The following is a 16,959-nucleotide window of genomic DNA, read 5'->3' on the forward strand; positions in this document are numbered from 1 at the left end:
TACACTTTAGTGGCCTTCCTTCTCTTCTGGTATGGATAAGGTATGGATAGAATCTATCCTCTGAGTGTTACTGCTTTTAAAAATAAGATATTCACCTAGGTTTTTAATTCTCCTTTATATAGTCAGTAGTTATTTGAAGAGCTGAATTGTTAGAGGCCTTTTAGAAGAATGGGAACAGTTTTTCGTTGGTTTCTATTGCATAGTATTTATAAATCTGCAGACCAAAAATCTATCCATTTTACCCCCTCCCCACACACATGTGTATATGTACATACACAAACAGGAATGACCTAATAATTACATCTGGGTAGTGCTGCTGGCTCAGACGGCTGCTGCTCTTCAACCCCCCGTGTCACACCCCACGCCCCCGGTGGGTGTGTTTCAGGGGTGGGTGGGTAATTCCTATCTATTTTATAAAGCTCTTTGGTCTCCTACCTGAAAGGTGCTACATAAATATTATAAGGCATTGTCATTACTATATCACAACACTGCTGATCATTGCCCTAAAAGGCATGAAGGGGATAGCATGGATCTACACAAACACACGTGTGTGCGTGTGCACAGTAACCTTTTTCTATCTTTCCTCCATGTGGCCCTCTTAGAATTAAAGTGTCAGGAGTATTCCCTGGAAGACAAACTTCATCATATTCTACTAGAATCTACAACAGTGTTTTCCAACTTTTTTTTTTTTTTTTAAGATAGAGCCTCAAGCTGTAGCCCTGGGTAGAGTGCCATGGCATCACAGCTCACAGCAACCTCCAACTCCTGGGCTTAAGTGATTCTCTTGCCTCCGCCTCCCAAGTAGCTGGGACTACAGGTGCCCGCCACAATGCCTGGCTATTTTTTGGTTGCAGTTGTCCTTGTTAGGCGGACCCAGGCTGGATTCGAATCTGCCAACTCAGGTGTATGTGGCTGGTGCCTTAGTCCCTTGAGCCACAGGCGCTGAGCCTTTTCAACCTTTTTAATCTCACAGTGCCCTTGAACCTATAGTTAAGTTTCCACGGCACACTTAAATTATGTTGACCAAAAATAAGAGTTAAAAAAAAAAAAAGAATATACTTACTGGTGCTCTGAACTTCCTTTGAAAATAATTTAATTAATGATCTTTAAAAATGTTCATGGCACACTTAAGATCCGCTCATGGCACACCAGGGTGCCATGACACACCCGTTGAACATCACTGCTCTAGAAGCTGGCCCATCCTCAACCGGTTGACAAGTTCCTTTCAATGTGTCTATTGGAGATTGTGCCTCCACAAAGCCCAAACCCTTTTCCTGGCCCACGGCGTCGCTCAGCCTTTTTTCTGCTTAATGATTCTTACCCAGCCATTCAAGTTACTGACTTTCTCTGCCTCCTCATCTTGCCCAGTTTGTTGGCACTGAATGGGGAGAAAACATGCCTTCCACTTAAGGAGCACAGCCAGGGACGGAGGAAGAGAAAAGGCTGAAGTTGATACACAATTCAAAAGCAAACAGGAGGGAAAACAGAACTTTTCTTATAAGGCCAAATAAAACATCAGGGAAGGAAGCTGAAATGAGTTGGCCTGCAAAATGGGGCCACGGAAGCCACTTGGACACAGAGCACAGAACAAGCTGCGTGCCGGGAGTGGTGGAGGAACAAGCATGTTTTGGCAGCTTGTGAGTTCTCAATGGCAGAAATAAGAACTTGTACATATGGGGGTGGGCAGGCGAGGGGTGGGGGAACAACACCCAACCCTAATAAACTAATCTCAGCTAATGTAGTGTTTATCAAGTTCCTTAGATAATGACACCATGTGTGTCATTATCATCATCAAAATCCAATCTATGTTTTAAAAAGTTACAGATGATTAACACAACATCAAGTTGATGCAAACAATTACTTAAAACCCACACACAGACACAGACACATACACGCACACACACACACATGCACACACAGAGAACCAGGAGGTCCCCATATTCTGTAGAATGAAGGAGGCTGCAGCTGTAGGCCGACAGCTTTCATATCCTCATTTGAATAATGTGTCCTGAATCTGTCACTTTATTCATTCTCCTTATGCTCAGTGTACTCCACATCAACAACAAATTAAGTTGTAAATAAGAGACAATCATCACTTTTGTTTTTAAGCAGCTACTGCATAGAGAATTTCAATGTGCGCTCCTTTTCGGCAGGGGGAAAAAGAGGTGCTAGAGTTTGCTTTCATAAGCACAAATATGGGGAAACCAGCAGAAACAAAAACAGAAACAGTTTACTGTTGCTGAAAGGAGGGAAAAAAAAAAACATTCTCTAAGGCACATCTATCTATTACCAGCCAAAACTTCTTCCAAGAAGCTACCCAAATGTATAAAGACAGAGGCTAAGTTTTCCTGACTGCATTAGAAACCCATGTGACTTATTAATAATTGTCTTTCAGTCTGAATACACAAGTGGCATCTCTGCTTAACACACCTTTCGACAAAAAGACAAGTGCATTAAATCAATTACAACACAGGTGTATGAATAAACTGATCTCACATTCATCTCCATTAACTTCTGGGAGTTCAAATCACTACCACATGCACAGAAAATGAAATAATTAATAATATAAAATGGCCCTACCTTTACATCGGAGAAGTAGGTCTTCAACATATTGGAGCTGGGATAACGAGTATAAAAAAACATGAGCTTTGCTTTTTTCAAGTGATTGGGTGACAATCCTTCCTGCATGTAGGATGCAATTGGTTAAGGAAAAAAAATTCTGTAAGCACGAGAACCACCACCTCCCCCATTCCGTCCCACCTCCAGAGAGTCTGGAGGCCCACGAAGCAGTTACAGGAAGGTTAGAAGGTACAGGGCTTTGGCTATGGAATCCATGGCTAACTTACTGCCATTTGCTCCAAGTGACCATTGCCTATCAGCAAATTGCCAAATGTATGGCGAAGGTACACAGGATGCACAATCGAGTCGGCTACTTCGTGGTAAGGATGGCAAAACAGTCTCCTTGTGTTAGCTTGGTAGGCTCTCTATACGTCCACTTGTTGCTAAGGAGACAAACGCACCTTACAAGCACTGCACACACAACTCGTCATAAGAGTTGTATTTTTCTTCTTTGCAATTACAGTTCTGTTTGTTCTTCTCTCTACAGCCCTGCAGTTTACACCAGATTATTATACTAATGTGCGTGAAAATGTAAAATGCATTATTTTGAACACTGTTAAGCAAGTTTCACATTTTACCTTTTAGTGCTAATCTAATGGAGCGTCTTGACTCACTTTCTCCTTACCTTGTTATACCCTTTCAATTGTTTCCTTTTAAATAATAGCTAAAACTTGGGAAGGGGTAGTTTGGGCACAGGGAGAATAGGGGTGGGGGTGGGAGGGATGTTGCTTTTGTTAAAGCAACGGTCCAAAACCAAATATGATTTGCCTGTCCTGGATTTATAGTTAACTCCTTTGAGAGTGACACAGTAGTTGGGGCTACCTAATCAATAAATGCGGGTTAGCGGATCAATAAATGGCCACTTACCCAAAATAAGAAGGCCTATTTATCTGGAAACATCATTACCTTTTAGATCTGTAAACAGCAGCAAGTAAAACAGTTCCCAAGAGAATCTGAGGCTAACCATAACAATCCAGGCTTCCTGATTCTCCCCCAGATTCTTGGCACTCCTCAGCAGACTCGGAGCTGGGATGGCTCTGGTCACATCTGTGCCGCAGCCTGGCCCTGCCATTTCCTCAGCAAATTAATGGCTTTATAATTTATCAGAAATGAAGATGCACGTGGAGAAAATCAATGTGGTCCCCCACAAGGTCAATTAAGGGTCCTTCCTAGAAGCTTCTCTAAGGATTTTCTCTTAAAAGAGAGTCTGCGAAAAATAAGAGGAAAAAAAGAAAGGAAAATGTGCAGGAGGGCACAAACACGCACACCCGCTTAACCGCTCAACAAAAATATCACACCTTCTGAGGAAAGGTAAAATAAACAGAGATTATTTTTTAAGAAGTAAAGATTTCCAAATGACCTTCGTCAAGCACGGCATGACTAATGTTAAGAATGGAGGGAAACCAGAAAGTTACTAGAGAAGCATAATCAAATTAATATTGATAAGCTCTTGACTCCTTATAACAGGGTGTTTAACCAAATATTTTGCCGAGAATTTGTTCAATTAACATCCTCTTGAATAGCCAATGCAATTTTAAAAAGATCACCTTGGTTTATAAATAGAAAAGGGAAAGAATTGTGAGTTTTTCCTTTTCTACTGAAAATAAACACTGAAGAAAGAAATTTTGATTTTGTATCTGTAAGCCAAAGCAGCTTAACTGAACTTGTGTTTTTGTTTGAGATCCTTAATGATTACAAAGACGATAATTTATGACTGACATACTTCTTGTGCCAAGGAAAGAGCTGAAAGGCCCTCCAGTAACCTCCATTAGACTGATAGAGAAGACTAAAGGAGCCGGCACACTTCAGGACCATCTGTCCAAATGGATAAGTGGAATAATAGTTGCAAGCTGTCTCCTATTGCCTTGTGATAAGAGTTTTAGGCAAGTCCGAACTTCAGCAAACACGCTCAGATCTGAGTTATAATCTTTCCTTTCAGATGGCCACATTAAAACAACTTCGTCCATTTAATTATAAGTCCTAAATCTTTTAATACCTGGTCTCACACAAAATACAAATTGTTTTGCCGTATTTCTCAGATAAGCGTAGAGCTACCAAAACTTCCTGAAGCTTCCAATACTTCTAAATTATATTAAGACATTTTAGTTCTTCTTATATTAAAAAATGTAAAATATCCACATTTTATTTTAATCAGGATTTAGAGGCTTTTTATTTAATGAAAAATTATTCTAATTGAGATTTCTCAAGTCCGTTTTTGCTTTAAAAGGTTTCCTGTTGGTAATACTTGGAATTGATCAGTTGAAATGGAACACAGAATTAATCTTTATCTCCTGCTCCTTGTGTAATTAAGATAAAATTCCCATAAAATATATGTTTCTAATAAACTATTAAAAATAGCTAATGAAATATTTAGAAGCCAACAGTTAGATAATCCTTTTTTCTCCTCAAAATAAATCTGAACTGACCAATTGGTTAATTTCCCTTTTAAGTGCTTGTGCTGAAAAGCAACTGTTCTTCCAAGAAAGCACTAGCTGTTTCCAGGATACTTACACACGCACAATGACTCATGATGGAATAGATTCAGTAAACATACAGCTGTACTGAACACGAGCTAAGCTCCATTCAAGGCCAGGAAAGAAAATGAGCACAAATAAATATTAAGGAGGTAAGGGGGGGTATGGCGTGGGGGGATGGAATGCAAACAAGATCTGTCCCGGCAGTCCATGTGGCTTTCCCTCAATTCTCTTAGCCATAGCTTTGTGAAGACAGATGACATTCAATTCTATGTATAATGCAAAATAGACAATAACTGCTGAAACTTGAGACAGCTGCCAGGTGTAAAAAAAAAAAAAAGAGAGAGAGAAGAAGAAAGAAAAAAAGAAAAAAACAGAAAAGATGATAAATCCATAAATTAATGAAAGACATCTGCTCAGGAATATAAAAGATCAGAGAATCAGGGTACTGCAGCTGAACCTTAAAGCGGTGTTCAAACAACCTGAGAACCTAAGTGTTGTCTGTTTACCAAGCACAGTATAACCTTACCTAAACAGCAGCGTGGGAGGGAGGAGCCACAGAGGCAGCAAAAAGGCAAATGGAAGAATAATAGGTGGTGAAGCCTGCCGAAGAAAATTCTTTCTTCCAACTGAACTCTGGATTGTGGCTAGAGATTTTACTCACTGCAGTTCTAATCAAAGGGATTGAGACTACTTACTTACATTTTCTAAGATGTGTGAAAACTAAAGAGTTTTAGTTTCTTCTTAGTCTCTAATTTGCTGACTTTCTAAGAGATTTCCCCCCACTAGAAATCTACAATGGAGAGAAAAGATCTAAACTCATTCATGTAATGATAGTGACAGAATAAGTTGTCATTTCACTAAGACATTCCACATAATCAGAGGGACACACAGAGAATGGAAATATTTTTTAAAAAATTTACTTACTATATAATTTTTTCTGGGGTGGGAGGGACTTAGAAGCCCAGAATCTTTCAGCCTTTAATCTGCATGTTTCACTATAGCTAAATGATATTATAATAACCTCACAAGACTTCTAAAAGATTGACTTCTGTGTGTTGTTTTACATTTCAGAAATCCATTTTTAATCCATGTTTTCCGGTTGGATGTTAATTTCAAATTACTAAGCAATTTTCCTTTCTAAACTTGAAGTCTTTCAAACATTCTTTGTAAAAGTTGAGAAGGGAAAGCTGGCTGTCACAGAGAACAGGCTCAATTTCTTCACCTGCACACATCTTAACGGCTTGTAACACTGCTGTGCTTTAACTGGGCACATGCAAATGTTTGAGGCCTAAACAAGGCTATTTTTCTTGAGATGCAAAGAGGATGAATGACAAGGACATCATGAAGAAAAGCAATTGGCTGGTTGTTTCTTTTGGAATTTGAATAAAACTTAATATTTGATTAAATAGAATCATTTGCAAAGATACTGGACACATTTTTTATATACAAGACGTGAGTGAGCCCTTGGAACAGGTGCACTGACATTCAGTTTGACTCACAGACATTCACTGTCTCCTGTCTCATTAATTAGGTAGTGTGTTCTATCCTACAGAACATGTATGTTTCATGTGCTGAACTTAAAATGGATTTATGTGATAACTGGTATTCTTAGTAGTTCTTATCTTGGCTTGTTTGTTCAAAAAAAGGATGATACCCTTAGGAGTAGGAAAGGATTTATTCCTTAAGAATTAAATGATTGATAACAATTTGGAAAGCCATGAACTAAAATGGTAATAATGGTAATCATGTGATACCATTTCATCTCATTCCTACTCATTTCTACTGATCTTTTCAAGCAATAACTCTACAACAGGTTCACATATGGATCTATATCCCTAAAATTGAAGTTATTAATCACTCACTGTGATTCCCAGAGATTTCTTCAAAGTGAAAGCTTGAAAATTTTGCCTGTACACCATCAGATGAATTAAGGAAAGAACTCGCTGCTATATAGACAGAAAGACAGGAAAAAAGTGGATCCAATCTCCCCACACTCAGATCCTCACTGGTTTTGGAACTCTGTGAACTACTGAAAAACTTGTTTGCTTATCTTCTTTGCCTGAGAAATAACACCTCAATGAGATAAATGGTTAAAGTGCAATGTATCACAGGGGAAAGAGAAGGAACCAGAGCATAGAAGGCCAAAAGGTGGAAAATGTAATCATCCATTACAAGAGGCCAAAATTATCTAGCTATACGAAAGAAGTAACTCCAGGTGTAAGCAACTAATATTTCATATGAACTGGATGTTTCTCAACCGTCACTGTTCAACAGAATCTTGTACAGGTTTACAGGAGACAGGAGCAGTTATTCTTCTGAAGAAGCACAAACTGTATTTTCCTTAAAGCCTTTGATACATATAGAAATAAAAGAGACCTCTTTCAATTCAAATCCTCAAAATTCTTCAGGGGATTTAGAGAGAGTGAGACAGTGATAGCCAATACTTAAAGCAACCTGAAAGATTTTTTTTTTTCCTAGAAGACCAAACCTAGTCTAAAAAAGTACAGCCATAATTATAATTATCTGGTTATAATGAAAAATATAATTTAAGAAACCCGTAAACTGGCATCTTGATTTGAAGAGTTCAGTATGGACTTACAGGACTTTGAAACCTGGCTTCAAATATTCACCAAAATGGGCATGCACGTTGCTTCACTGTGTGTGTGTGGTTAGGAGTGGGGAGAGAAAGACAGAGAGAACCCACTATCACTACACTTGTTTCTAAATGAAGTTAAGGAATCTCTGTGCAGTGGTCCTTATCTTTAGACATTAGCCTGACATGAACTTCCGATGATGCTGTTGCTGCTTGCAGCAAAGGGTAAAAAAAATTTGGGTCACAGTGTCTTCTCACTTTGCCTATCTCATCATCCATATCTATATTACAATCATTTTGACCAATATTTATTACTTGCTTAAAATTTATAAGGCATGGAGCTGGGGGCAGCTTTAATTCATGATTGGTAGATTGAATTTTACGTCTTTGAAAGGTAACAATTAAATCAACAACCAAGCCAAGTCTCAATTTCTATTTACCTATCTAAATCTCCAACATCTTTCTTTCTTTTACAACCTTCTTTTCTTCTTCCTCACTGTGGAAAGAGACTCCATGTTGAACTGCCCAAGTTAGACTTCATGCTTGTGGCTCCAGTTCACCCCATCAGAAATCTTCACTACTATCCAACGAATTGGCTGGAAGCATGGAAGTATGACCTCCATTAACTAAGAAGGCACATTTCCACTATCGCTGGGACTTTTGCACTTACATGCCAGCCTCTGGAGTGGGCTTTGATGCGAAAATGTCAATCTCTAGTCATCAAGATGATTGCTCAAAATCCTCAATTTAGTAACAGCCAACTTAATTGCTAAATTTTATATCCATCTGGTAATTTATTATACAAGAGACATGCCTCCACCTGCCCCCAAATGCTACTATTCTACTATCCCAAAAGACCAAGAACTACAAGATTTTTTTTTAAATGTACTAAAAGGACCAATGTACAGAGAGAAAAAAAAAATCATCAGTTAAAAATAGCTGGAGTTCCGGATAGATCTAATAAAAAATATAACTGGTATCTTTACATAAAAGTCAGGTTCAGAATTTAAGAGTCATAAAAAGGTAGCCATTTTTAAGCCAAATACAGCTGAGTTTTATATTTAATTGTGCTCTCCCGCTTTCCAAAATAATTTGCTTTGTGTATGTTAGGACAAAAGATTTCTGTGTATGGCTGAACAGAGGTTAATCATGCATAGAGGCAGCTGCACCAGACCCAAAGAACAGACCTTGGGTGAACGAGAGAGAGAGAGAGAGAGAGAGAGAGAGAGAGACCAATGCTGTCTGAATAAATCAGTACCTGTATATTTCCTTTAAAAAAAAAAAAAAGTCTCACTTAAAGATTAAGTTCATCCTCATCCATTTTTCTTCCCGCTCAGCCTCCCACAAAGTGCTCTTGGTAAGATTTCCTGGGGCCTTCTTTGAATAGACCATCTTCTTGCAGATGGTTTAAAGTAAGAATTCTGCTTATGGGATCTTAAGGACTGACTTCTCTTTACTTCATCATGAAACTTATCATCTTTAAAAAAAAATCTGAGAAAATTCAATCAATATTTACAATGAGATTTTTTTCCATCTCTGAATTTACTCTTTAAAAAAAAAAAACAGAGAGCAAGATAAGAAGATAATGCAGGTAAGAACAGTAGAAAAACCACCTATTAAATACCAGCCCCTTGAGGCAATAAACAACTTGTGATAAGTTGCAAATATGTTGGTTTAAGTTTTAAGCTTTTTCTGCAATCACGAATCCCACAGGCATGCTGATAGAAGTCTATTCCATTGAATACTAGGAAAAATCCCATTCTTAAGAAGATACTAATTCTACATTATCCTAGATAGTGTGTAAACCTAACATTTTGGGAAACCTTTTTATTTTTTGTTTTGTCTCTTCCTTGAGGGGGAAAACAAAAGGATATTGCACTTCCCGAATAAGGTGAGATTTCGGACATGTCTTGAAGGTCGCCGCACTCAGACTTTATGAGCGACAAGGAGAGCCCTTCCGCGGTGCTGGGCGGGTGTGCTGGTGAACAAGGGTGGTGGCTCAGGTGGTGAGATGACATCTTGGTCCTCAGACTCGTCGTATCCCTAGTTAAGTCTAAGGATTCAGGAGAGGCTCTGTCTTTCCCAGAGAAGGAGCCGGAGGGAGCACCTAACGGACTCTGAAATGGGTAGGCCATCAAGGGCAGGGGGAAGGGGTGGCGGAAGGTGGACGTGGTGAAGCCTGCGGTGGCAGAGAGAGGCGACTGGTGCAGGGGCTGGTGGTGGCTGCCAGCGCTGGGGCCGGAGGCAGCCTGGTCAGAGGAGTTTTTGCGGACCACCAAGGGCAGGGCTTCGGTCTGGTCTGTGGAACTGGGCATCTGCACGTTGCCAAAGCTGTCCAAGGGGTTCGGAATGATGACGTCGCCAAAGCACTGCAGGCGCTGGTTGGCGGTGTGGAAATTGTGGTTTTCCCCATTGACTGCAAACCTGGCCTGGGGGATCTGGAGAGGTGGGAAGACCTGAGGAACCTGGCGGGAGGGTTTGGCCGAAAAGACTTTGACCACAGTGTCCACAACTTGGGACATGGCAGTGTTCAGTTCCTGTTTCAAGGTCTCGGCCAGATGCTTGCCTTCCGGTTGCAAGGCGTTTGGCCCGTGCTCTCTTTCCTTGTTGCTCCCTTCGCGCTTGGGCTTGTTCTCAGCCATTTCCTGCTCCCTGATCAGCGCTCGGGCGCGGTCGATGAACTGCCCCGGGTCCAGCTCGCACATCTCCGGGTCTGACCTCCCGACCGAGTCCTGGGCCCTGGCGTCCAGGAGCTCCGAGCGCATGCTGTCTTCAGACAGGTTACCATCCTCATCATTTTCCGAGTCAGTGCTGTCGTAGATTTGGTAGAACTTCTCCTGCAGCTGGCGCAGCTGTTTCTGCATGTCCTCCAGCTGCTGTTTCAGCTGTCGGCGCTCCTCTCGCTTCTGTTCTTTTCGGGCTGAAACCAGCTGCTGGAAACTCTGCTGCTGCTGCTGCGGCAGCTTCTGCTTGCGTTTGTTTTCTCTGTAACTTTCTCGGGGACTCACAGACTGCGGGGCCATCTCTCTTTCATTTTCATTGCCCCTTAATGCCACACTGGGGGAATGGCTCATACCCCGGATTATATTCTCAACCCGGGCGCGCTTGGCTCTCAGGTGCTCGTCACATAAGCGATCCATATCAAACTGGCTCATAGTAGGCCTGCCAAACGGGGAAAGACACTCTGGGGGGCTGTCTCTTGAAGAGTTGCTGCATATATCCTCCTGATGTACTTCGGAGCCTGTACTAGAGAGACCGCTGGCTTGGAAACTGGGCTCTGTGCCACCATTTTTGTTCATGTTATTTTTCAACAGCTGGGAAATTATGGTTGCTCCTGGAAAAGGCATCATGGCATCTTCATACGAGTTCGCCCTCTTCAGCAGCTTGCGGAGTACATTTGACTTTTCCCCATCTGCATGCTGCACCACTGAATACTCGACATCCTGCTCAGAACCTTGGGGATTCATGGCACTAAAAAACGTTGCTCTTGCCTTAGCAAAAAATGCAGATGCTGTCCCTACCGTCCTTTTCACTCCAATGTCAACTCTTCTCCTCTTGGTTTGCCGGCTTAAGAGGGCTGTGCTGTCATGGTCAGGCATCACTGGACGGTTATTGTGCCATCTTCAAAAGCTCGTCAGCTGGGCACAGCTCAAGAATCCCGGGACCCTGGCCAACAGAACAAAAGGACTGATGAATCATTTTCTTTAAATTTCTCCAAATTTCCTGACCTCAATCCTGAATCAAATGCAAAATGCATAGGCTCTGGGATTTATGGCACATTACAATTATTGCAATTTATTATGCACTCTGCTTGAAATGAAACATTTTTAAATATTTCTGCTCCACTGGTTTAAGATGGATTAAGATTAAAAAAAAAAAAAAAAGCAAAAACTGCTTAAGCACCAGTAATATGATTCTCTTTCACAAATGCCTAAAATGATACTGTTTATCTTCAGAAGAAACAGTAGATTATAAGAACACAGCCTCTGACAACCAATTGATTAAATTTTGGGCACTGAGATTCAGATTGTAAAAGAAGATGAAAGTGCTCTATACTTAAGAAAAAAGGTTACATGTTGAGGCTGTGTGAAATTTGAATGAAAAATTCCATTTCTGCATTAAAATGATCATGGTTTTAATGCTATTAAAGGAAAAAGACTATACAATAAATGCAGATAATGAACACACACCTTTCATTACTGAATTTTAAAATACTTTTGTCCTATGTCAAAGGGGAAGAACACCCCAATCAGTATCTTTCAAACATAAATGGTCAGTTTAGCATTGAAATAAATGCACAACTACTCATTTTACAAATCTGCTTATTTAGCATAGCTACACATTTTTTATTAGTGACATCATATGGAAGGTGGTATCTGTTGCTATATCTTAAACTAACTGGGAGAATATTTATGAATTTTCACCATGCCCTTCTGATGACTTAAATTATCATAAAGTTGGATTCCTTGCAAAAGAAGGATGTCATGCCATTTTAGAAATCAATAAATTATTGAACTAGGCAAGGATAAATATATCTGTAGGATTAGTTTTCTTCTGTTAAAATCTGCCAAAACAATATTTCAAATGCCCAAAGAAACTCTTTAAAATGCACCATTTGTGAATATTGTTTCCCATGCCAAATTAAAGAAACAATAAAAATAAAAGACTGGAAGAAGATCCGCAAATAAGAAAGAAAATAACATCAATCAAATGTGTGAGAAAGGGAAACATCTTTGTATATGAACTTCCATTGTTTCTTAGGAACACCATATAAAAAAGAGAACAACATCCTTCCTTGAATTTTATAAAAGACACTTGGCATATTGTGCAACTTATTAACTAAGTGATGCTAACCCCCAATTTTGTATACATACAAGATGTCACATCTCTTTGTTTACAGTTAACATTTTATGAAGAAAATAAAAATAATTTTTTCATGCCGGGTTTATCTAATATTAAACTTCACGTTTGCTTAACAGAGCACATCTTCACAATAACAGGGTCTATTGCCAAAGGCAGCGTGCAGAGTGTTTGGAACAGCTCCCATCTCTTTCGGTTCACCTGTAAAAACATCTACGTGCTCCCTAGGACTGCATCTGTGGCTAGTTTTAAAGAATGACTATCCATGCAAATAGGCATAATTTCAGCATGAAATAACCTGTAAAATCAAGAAAATGCTCAATGCTTAAATGGCAACAATATGTATTTTTTTTTAAGTGACAAAAGATTTCATCATGCAGTATTTGCTCCTGATTTTTATACGAAGATGAAACATTTTGAAAGAACTGGCTTTAGGGTATCATGCATCAGGATGATGCTTCTTTATATTTGGTTTGGTATGCCTAAGTATGAAATACTTTTTGTTTGCTTCAGGATAAAATTTCCTGAACTTGGAATGGAGACAGAGATCTCAATAACTTCAAAATTGTGTTCAAAATCAAATTCAGAATGAGATCCTTTCACACACTGATAATAAAATGGATTTCAGGAATACAAAAATGCAGTGACGAATATTACACTAATACATTCAATCTGATAAATCAGGTTAGCTGTCAGGTGCAAGAAAAAACAAGGAGAGGTTGAGAGGAACAAGAGAAAGGATTAATTATTCCAAAGCTCTATCAATCACAGAAACACTTGCAGCATAAGGGAGGTTACAAGGAAGATTTTTTTTGTTTGTATAACAGCTTCCCCCAAATTGAGTTCATTGACATTATTAAAATTTTACCTGTTTTCTTTTTCTGGGCAAATCATTTTCTCTTTAATATCACCTACAAAGCACATGTGGCTCTCCAATCAAAATGTTGAGCAAACTTTCTGCAGTATTTTTTCTTCCCCTGTTAACCTCAAACAAAACTTTCCTCCTGCCATCCTTGCTACGGGAAGAGCACCTCTCCAACAGAGGCTCAGAAAGGACACTCTGGTGTACTGATGAGTACAAGGTCATCCCCAGGCATCCTTCCTTTTCCAACTGCCATTTACCTCTGCGTCAACTCCACTTCCCCTCATCTAGCCTAGGCATCAACAGCTGCATCCCTACCTCATGCTGGAGCCAAGAGGAGGGCTGTGCTTTTCCTAAGGTGGAGTAAAATGACACTTTCATTTTCAGTGGAGAATAAGTGTTAATTAAATATGCCTGTTGGGTTTGTTAAGAGTAAGATATCTTATAACTCCCTCCATATTCACCAAACCAAACTGATTTTTTTGCAATTCTCTTCCAATCAGTCAACGTTTTTAGATTAAACGATTTGTTTCTGTTTGGGGCAAAAAAAAACTTAAACACTTTTAGATCTTGTAAAATGTCTGGCTGAAACATAACAAAGAGGGGAAGACAAATGGGAAAAATAAGAAAAATTATAGAATCCAGATAAATGAGGCATTATGTTAAGAAGCACAAATAAATAAATTTCTCCACACAGCTCAGACCTGCACTTAGAAGTAAAGGTAGAGTGACAATATACATTGGGAGCATAACCCATGGAGACTACGGGGCAGATTAAATAATAATAACTGGTGAACACAGTACTTTATTAGCATCATGTTCATAAACAATATATATGTATATACATATGAATGTATTTACCACATAAGAAAATGCACTGGTGAATGACCATCATGTAAGTTAAATGACTTGAAAACATTTTCCAATGTTTCCATGCTTTCCTAATTCAGAATTTAAAGAACGCTATAGAATGACTTTCTCATTAATTTGTCTTGTCCAGTCAGATTTTTAAAAATTCTTCTATTTCTCAACATAGGTAGTAAGCCACCATGTTTCAGCTATAATTAATATTGACTCTTATTGTATTTTCAGTTTGACATTCATTTTGAGTTTATTCAATCAATATGAAGCCTTTTGACCAGGGCTGGTGAACATCAATATAAACAAGGATGCTGAAAAAATACTGATGTAGAATCTGAATTCAAATGTATTATTAATCAGATATACATACTTCATCCCTGTAAACTCCTCGTTAATTAATGCAAAAATCTAGGTAGTATTTTTTATTATTAAATATTTTGTTACACCAATTGGTGTATAAACAAACTACATAAATACTTTAATAATTCCTTTACAATGCATATCGTAACATAGAAGATTCCTCCTAGAAAAAGATATTACAAGGACAAACATCCAGGTATAATCAAATCAAATTTTAACTACTTCAAAAAATTCCTCATTAAAATCTGAATTATCTGGCATTCTATTTAACATGGAAAGTCCTAAGGAAACTGACGACTTAAGGCTAGGAGAAAGGAATTTTTAGCAAAGAATTAAAAGGAACACTTCAATATGCAGTAGACAATGGTTAAGGGCTCCACTTTAATAAAGAAGTTATTTTGGGGAAGGGGATGTAACTTTTACTGAATCTATCTGGAGTCTAGATTCTGGACAAAGAAGTGTTTCAATTATTGTAATTATACAGATAGTTCAGACAAATCTTTTATGAGACAGGCAGAGTGTAAGATTGGCATGGTTTCCTGCTTGGATTATTTACATGATCTGTCTTTGTTGGTGAAATTATTGGAAGAAATTGCTCAAGCTTACATTTGACTTCTTTTAGAAAATCATCTTTGAATGGGCCTCTAATCTACTTGGGTCAACTTGGTTACGAAATTTCAATTGGAATATCATTAACAAAGAATATCTTAAATCACTCTGGAAATCAGTGCTTCAAAGGGGAAGAAAAATCAGATGATTTGATTTAGGTATCCCCAAATCAGTAGGCTATACACTTCACTGTATTCCAGAGTTCTTTTCTGCTAATTATCAACTTTGCCTTCAGAGATATTTCTTCTTACTATCAGGTTAGGAAAGCCTTTGATATTTATTTTGAATTTATTTTACAACTCACTTGATGTAAGTTAATACTTCAATTAACTAAGATTGTATTGTTAAGTTGTAAAATTTCCTGCACATTAGAGTTCTCAAATTGTCTAAGATTTCATTTAAGATTATTCCATCCTGTCAAAAATTCCATACATTTTTTTACGTATAAAATGAACACTGAGTATTTTCTGAGACATATATAAAATACTAATTTCTACTTATTTAAAAAGTAATAACTCACCAAATTGGTAAATAAAAGAGAGTGGGAAATAATCTTAAGAAAACACACTTAACATTTTTCTCTTTTTGCAGAAAATTGAAATACTCCAAATGTCCTTTCAGAATGCACTAGGCAGTAAGGTTTGAGAAATTCCTTATGTATATGTCCTTTCCGATTTACATAGGTACTTAATTAATAATATATAATAATATGTCACACAACAGCCCATTTTCATATTATCACAAGCAACATTTTAGAATTTCTTTTGTTAATCCTGACTCTAAAAATTCTTATATTAATATTGCAAATTTGAGATAATCCCTGAAATGGTATAAGAAATTCATTTAAAAAGGCCTATTTGAGTTTTAAACGAATAAAGAAGAGATCTGGAAACTTAGAGAATAAGCTAGCTTAGATTTTAAGATTGCATGTGCTCCTTATAGAGGAATGATGCTATGAACAAAGTGGGAACAAAGATGTATGTTATGTGTGTATGACTTTTTTCCCCACAAGGTGGTGATTAAACTAAATAGAATTCTGCATAATGGACACATAAAATATCAATAAATGCCAAGCACAGATAGCACCCATTAAAAATAAAGCAAATGAACATAGCCATAGATGACGTTTTAATTACCAAAGAACTTCAAAAGCATCTAAGAAAAGTATTGAGGGGAACTTTGCTGTTAAGTATAATGAATAAAATGATATATACTGTCTCATTTTTGTGGAAACAATGATAACCACTCAAACAGCAATATAAACCAACAAAAACCATCCACCATTTAACTTATTCCTAAGCAATTCAGTTTAAAGAAATTGTCCATTTAAAGAAAAATTTCAAAGGCCAAGTTTTAAGAAGCCAGATATACTGCTTCCATTAAATTCCCAACATCTTTCCTTAACATCAAGCCATAGCCTTCAACTTCTTCTGTTTGACCATTTTATAAACATATCTACACTGTGGCCCATAGATAGATTAACAGAAATACTCTTCTTTTTCTTCCTTACCTCACATAGCCCATTTCATTTAGAAAATAAGCCAAAGTTCTTGCAAGAAATTCTTCATAGAACTGACTGACCTTATCTTGCATTAAACAGAAAAGCAGTTACCTTCTCACATACTTGAGGTTTTCCTTCTCCATGAAAGTCATACTAAGACACTTGGCACATGTCTGGGACAATGACAGGCTCATTCTACTTTATGAAAGTATTTAAC

The 16,959-nt window shown here is 38.1% G+C and overlaps 1 protein-coding gene across 1 annotated transcript in view; it reads right to left on the reverse strand.

The window, feature by feature from the left end:
- The window catches only part of PROX1 (prospero homeobox 1), a 52,678-nt gene that overhangs the window by 32,762 nt on the left and 2,957 nt on the right, over positions 1-16,959 (reverse strand). Inside the window, exons 3-4 of the mRNA XM_053608239.1 lie at positions 9,562-11,355; positions 2,581-2,686 (exon numbers count right to left, since the gene is read on the reverse strand). Coding sequence (XP_053464214.1) covers positions 2,581-2,686; positions 9,562-11,288 — 1,833 coding nt within the window. The 5' untranslated portion in view covers positions 11,289-11,355. The remainder of the gene's footprint in view (positions 1-2,580; positions 2,687-9,561; positions 11,356-16,959) is intronic.

Source organism: Nycticebus coucang, chromosome 10, assembly GCF_027406575.1.
Source record: "Nycticebus coucang isolate mNycCou1 chromosome 10, mNycCou1.pri, whole genome shotgun sequence".
Classification (NCBI taxonomy): domain Eukaryota; kingdom Metazoa; phylum Chordata; class Mammalia; order Primates; family Lorisidae; genus Nycticebus; species Nycticebus coucang.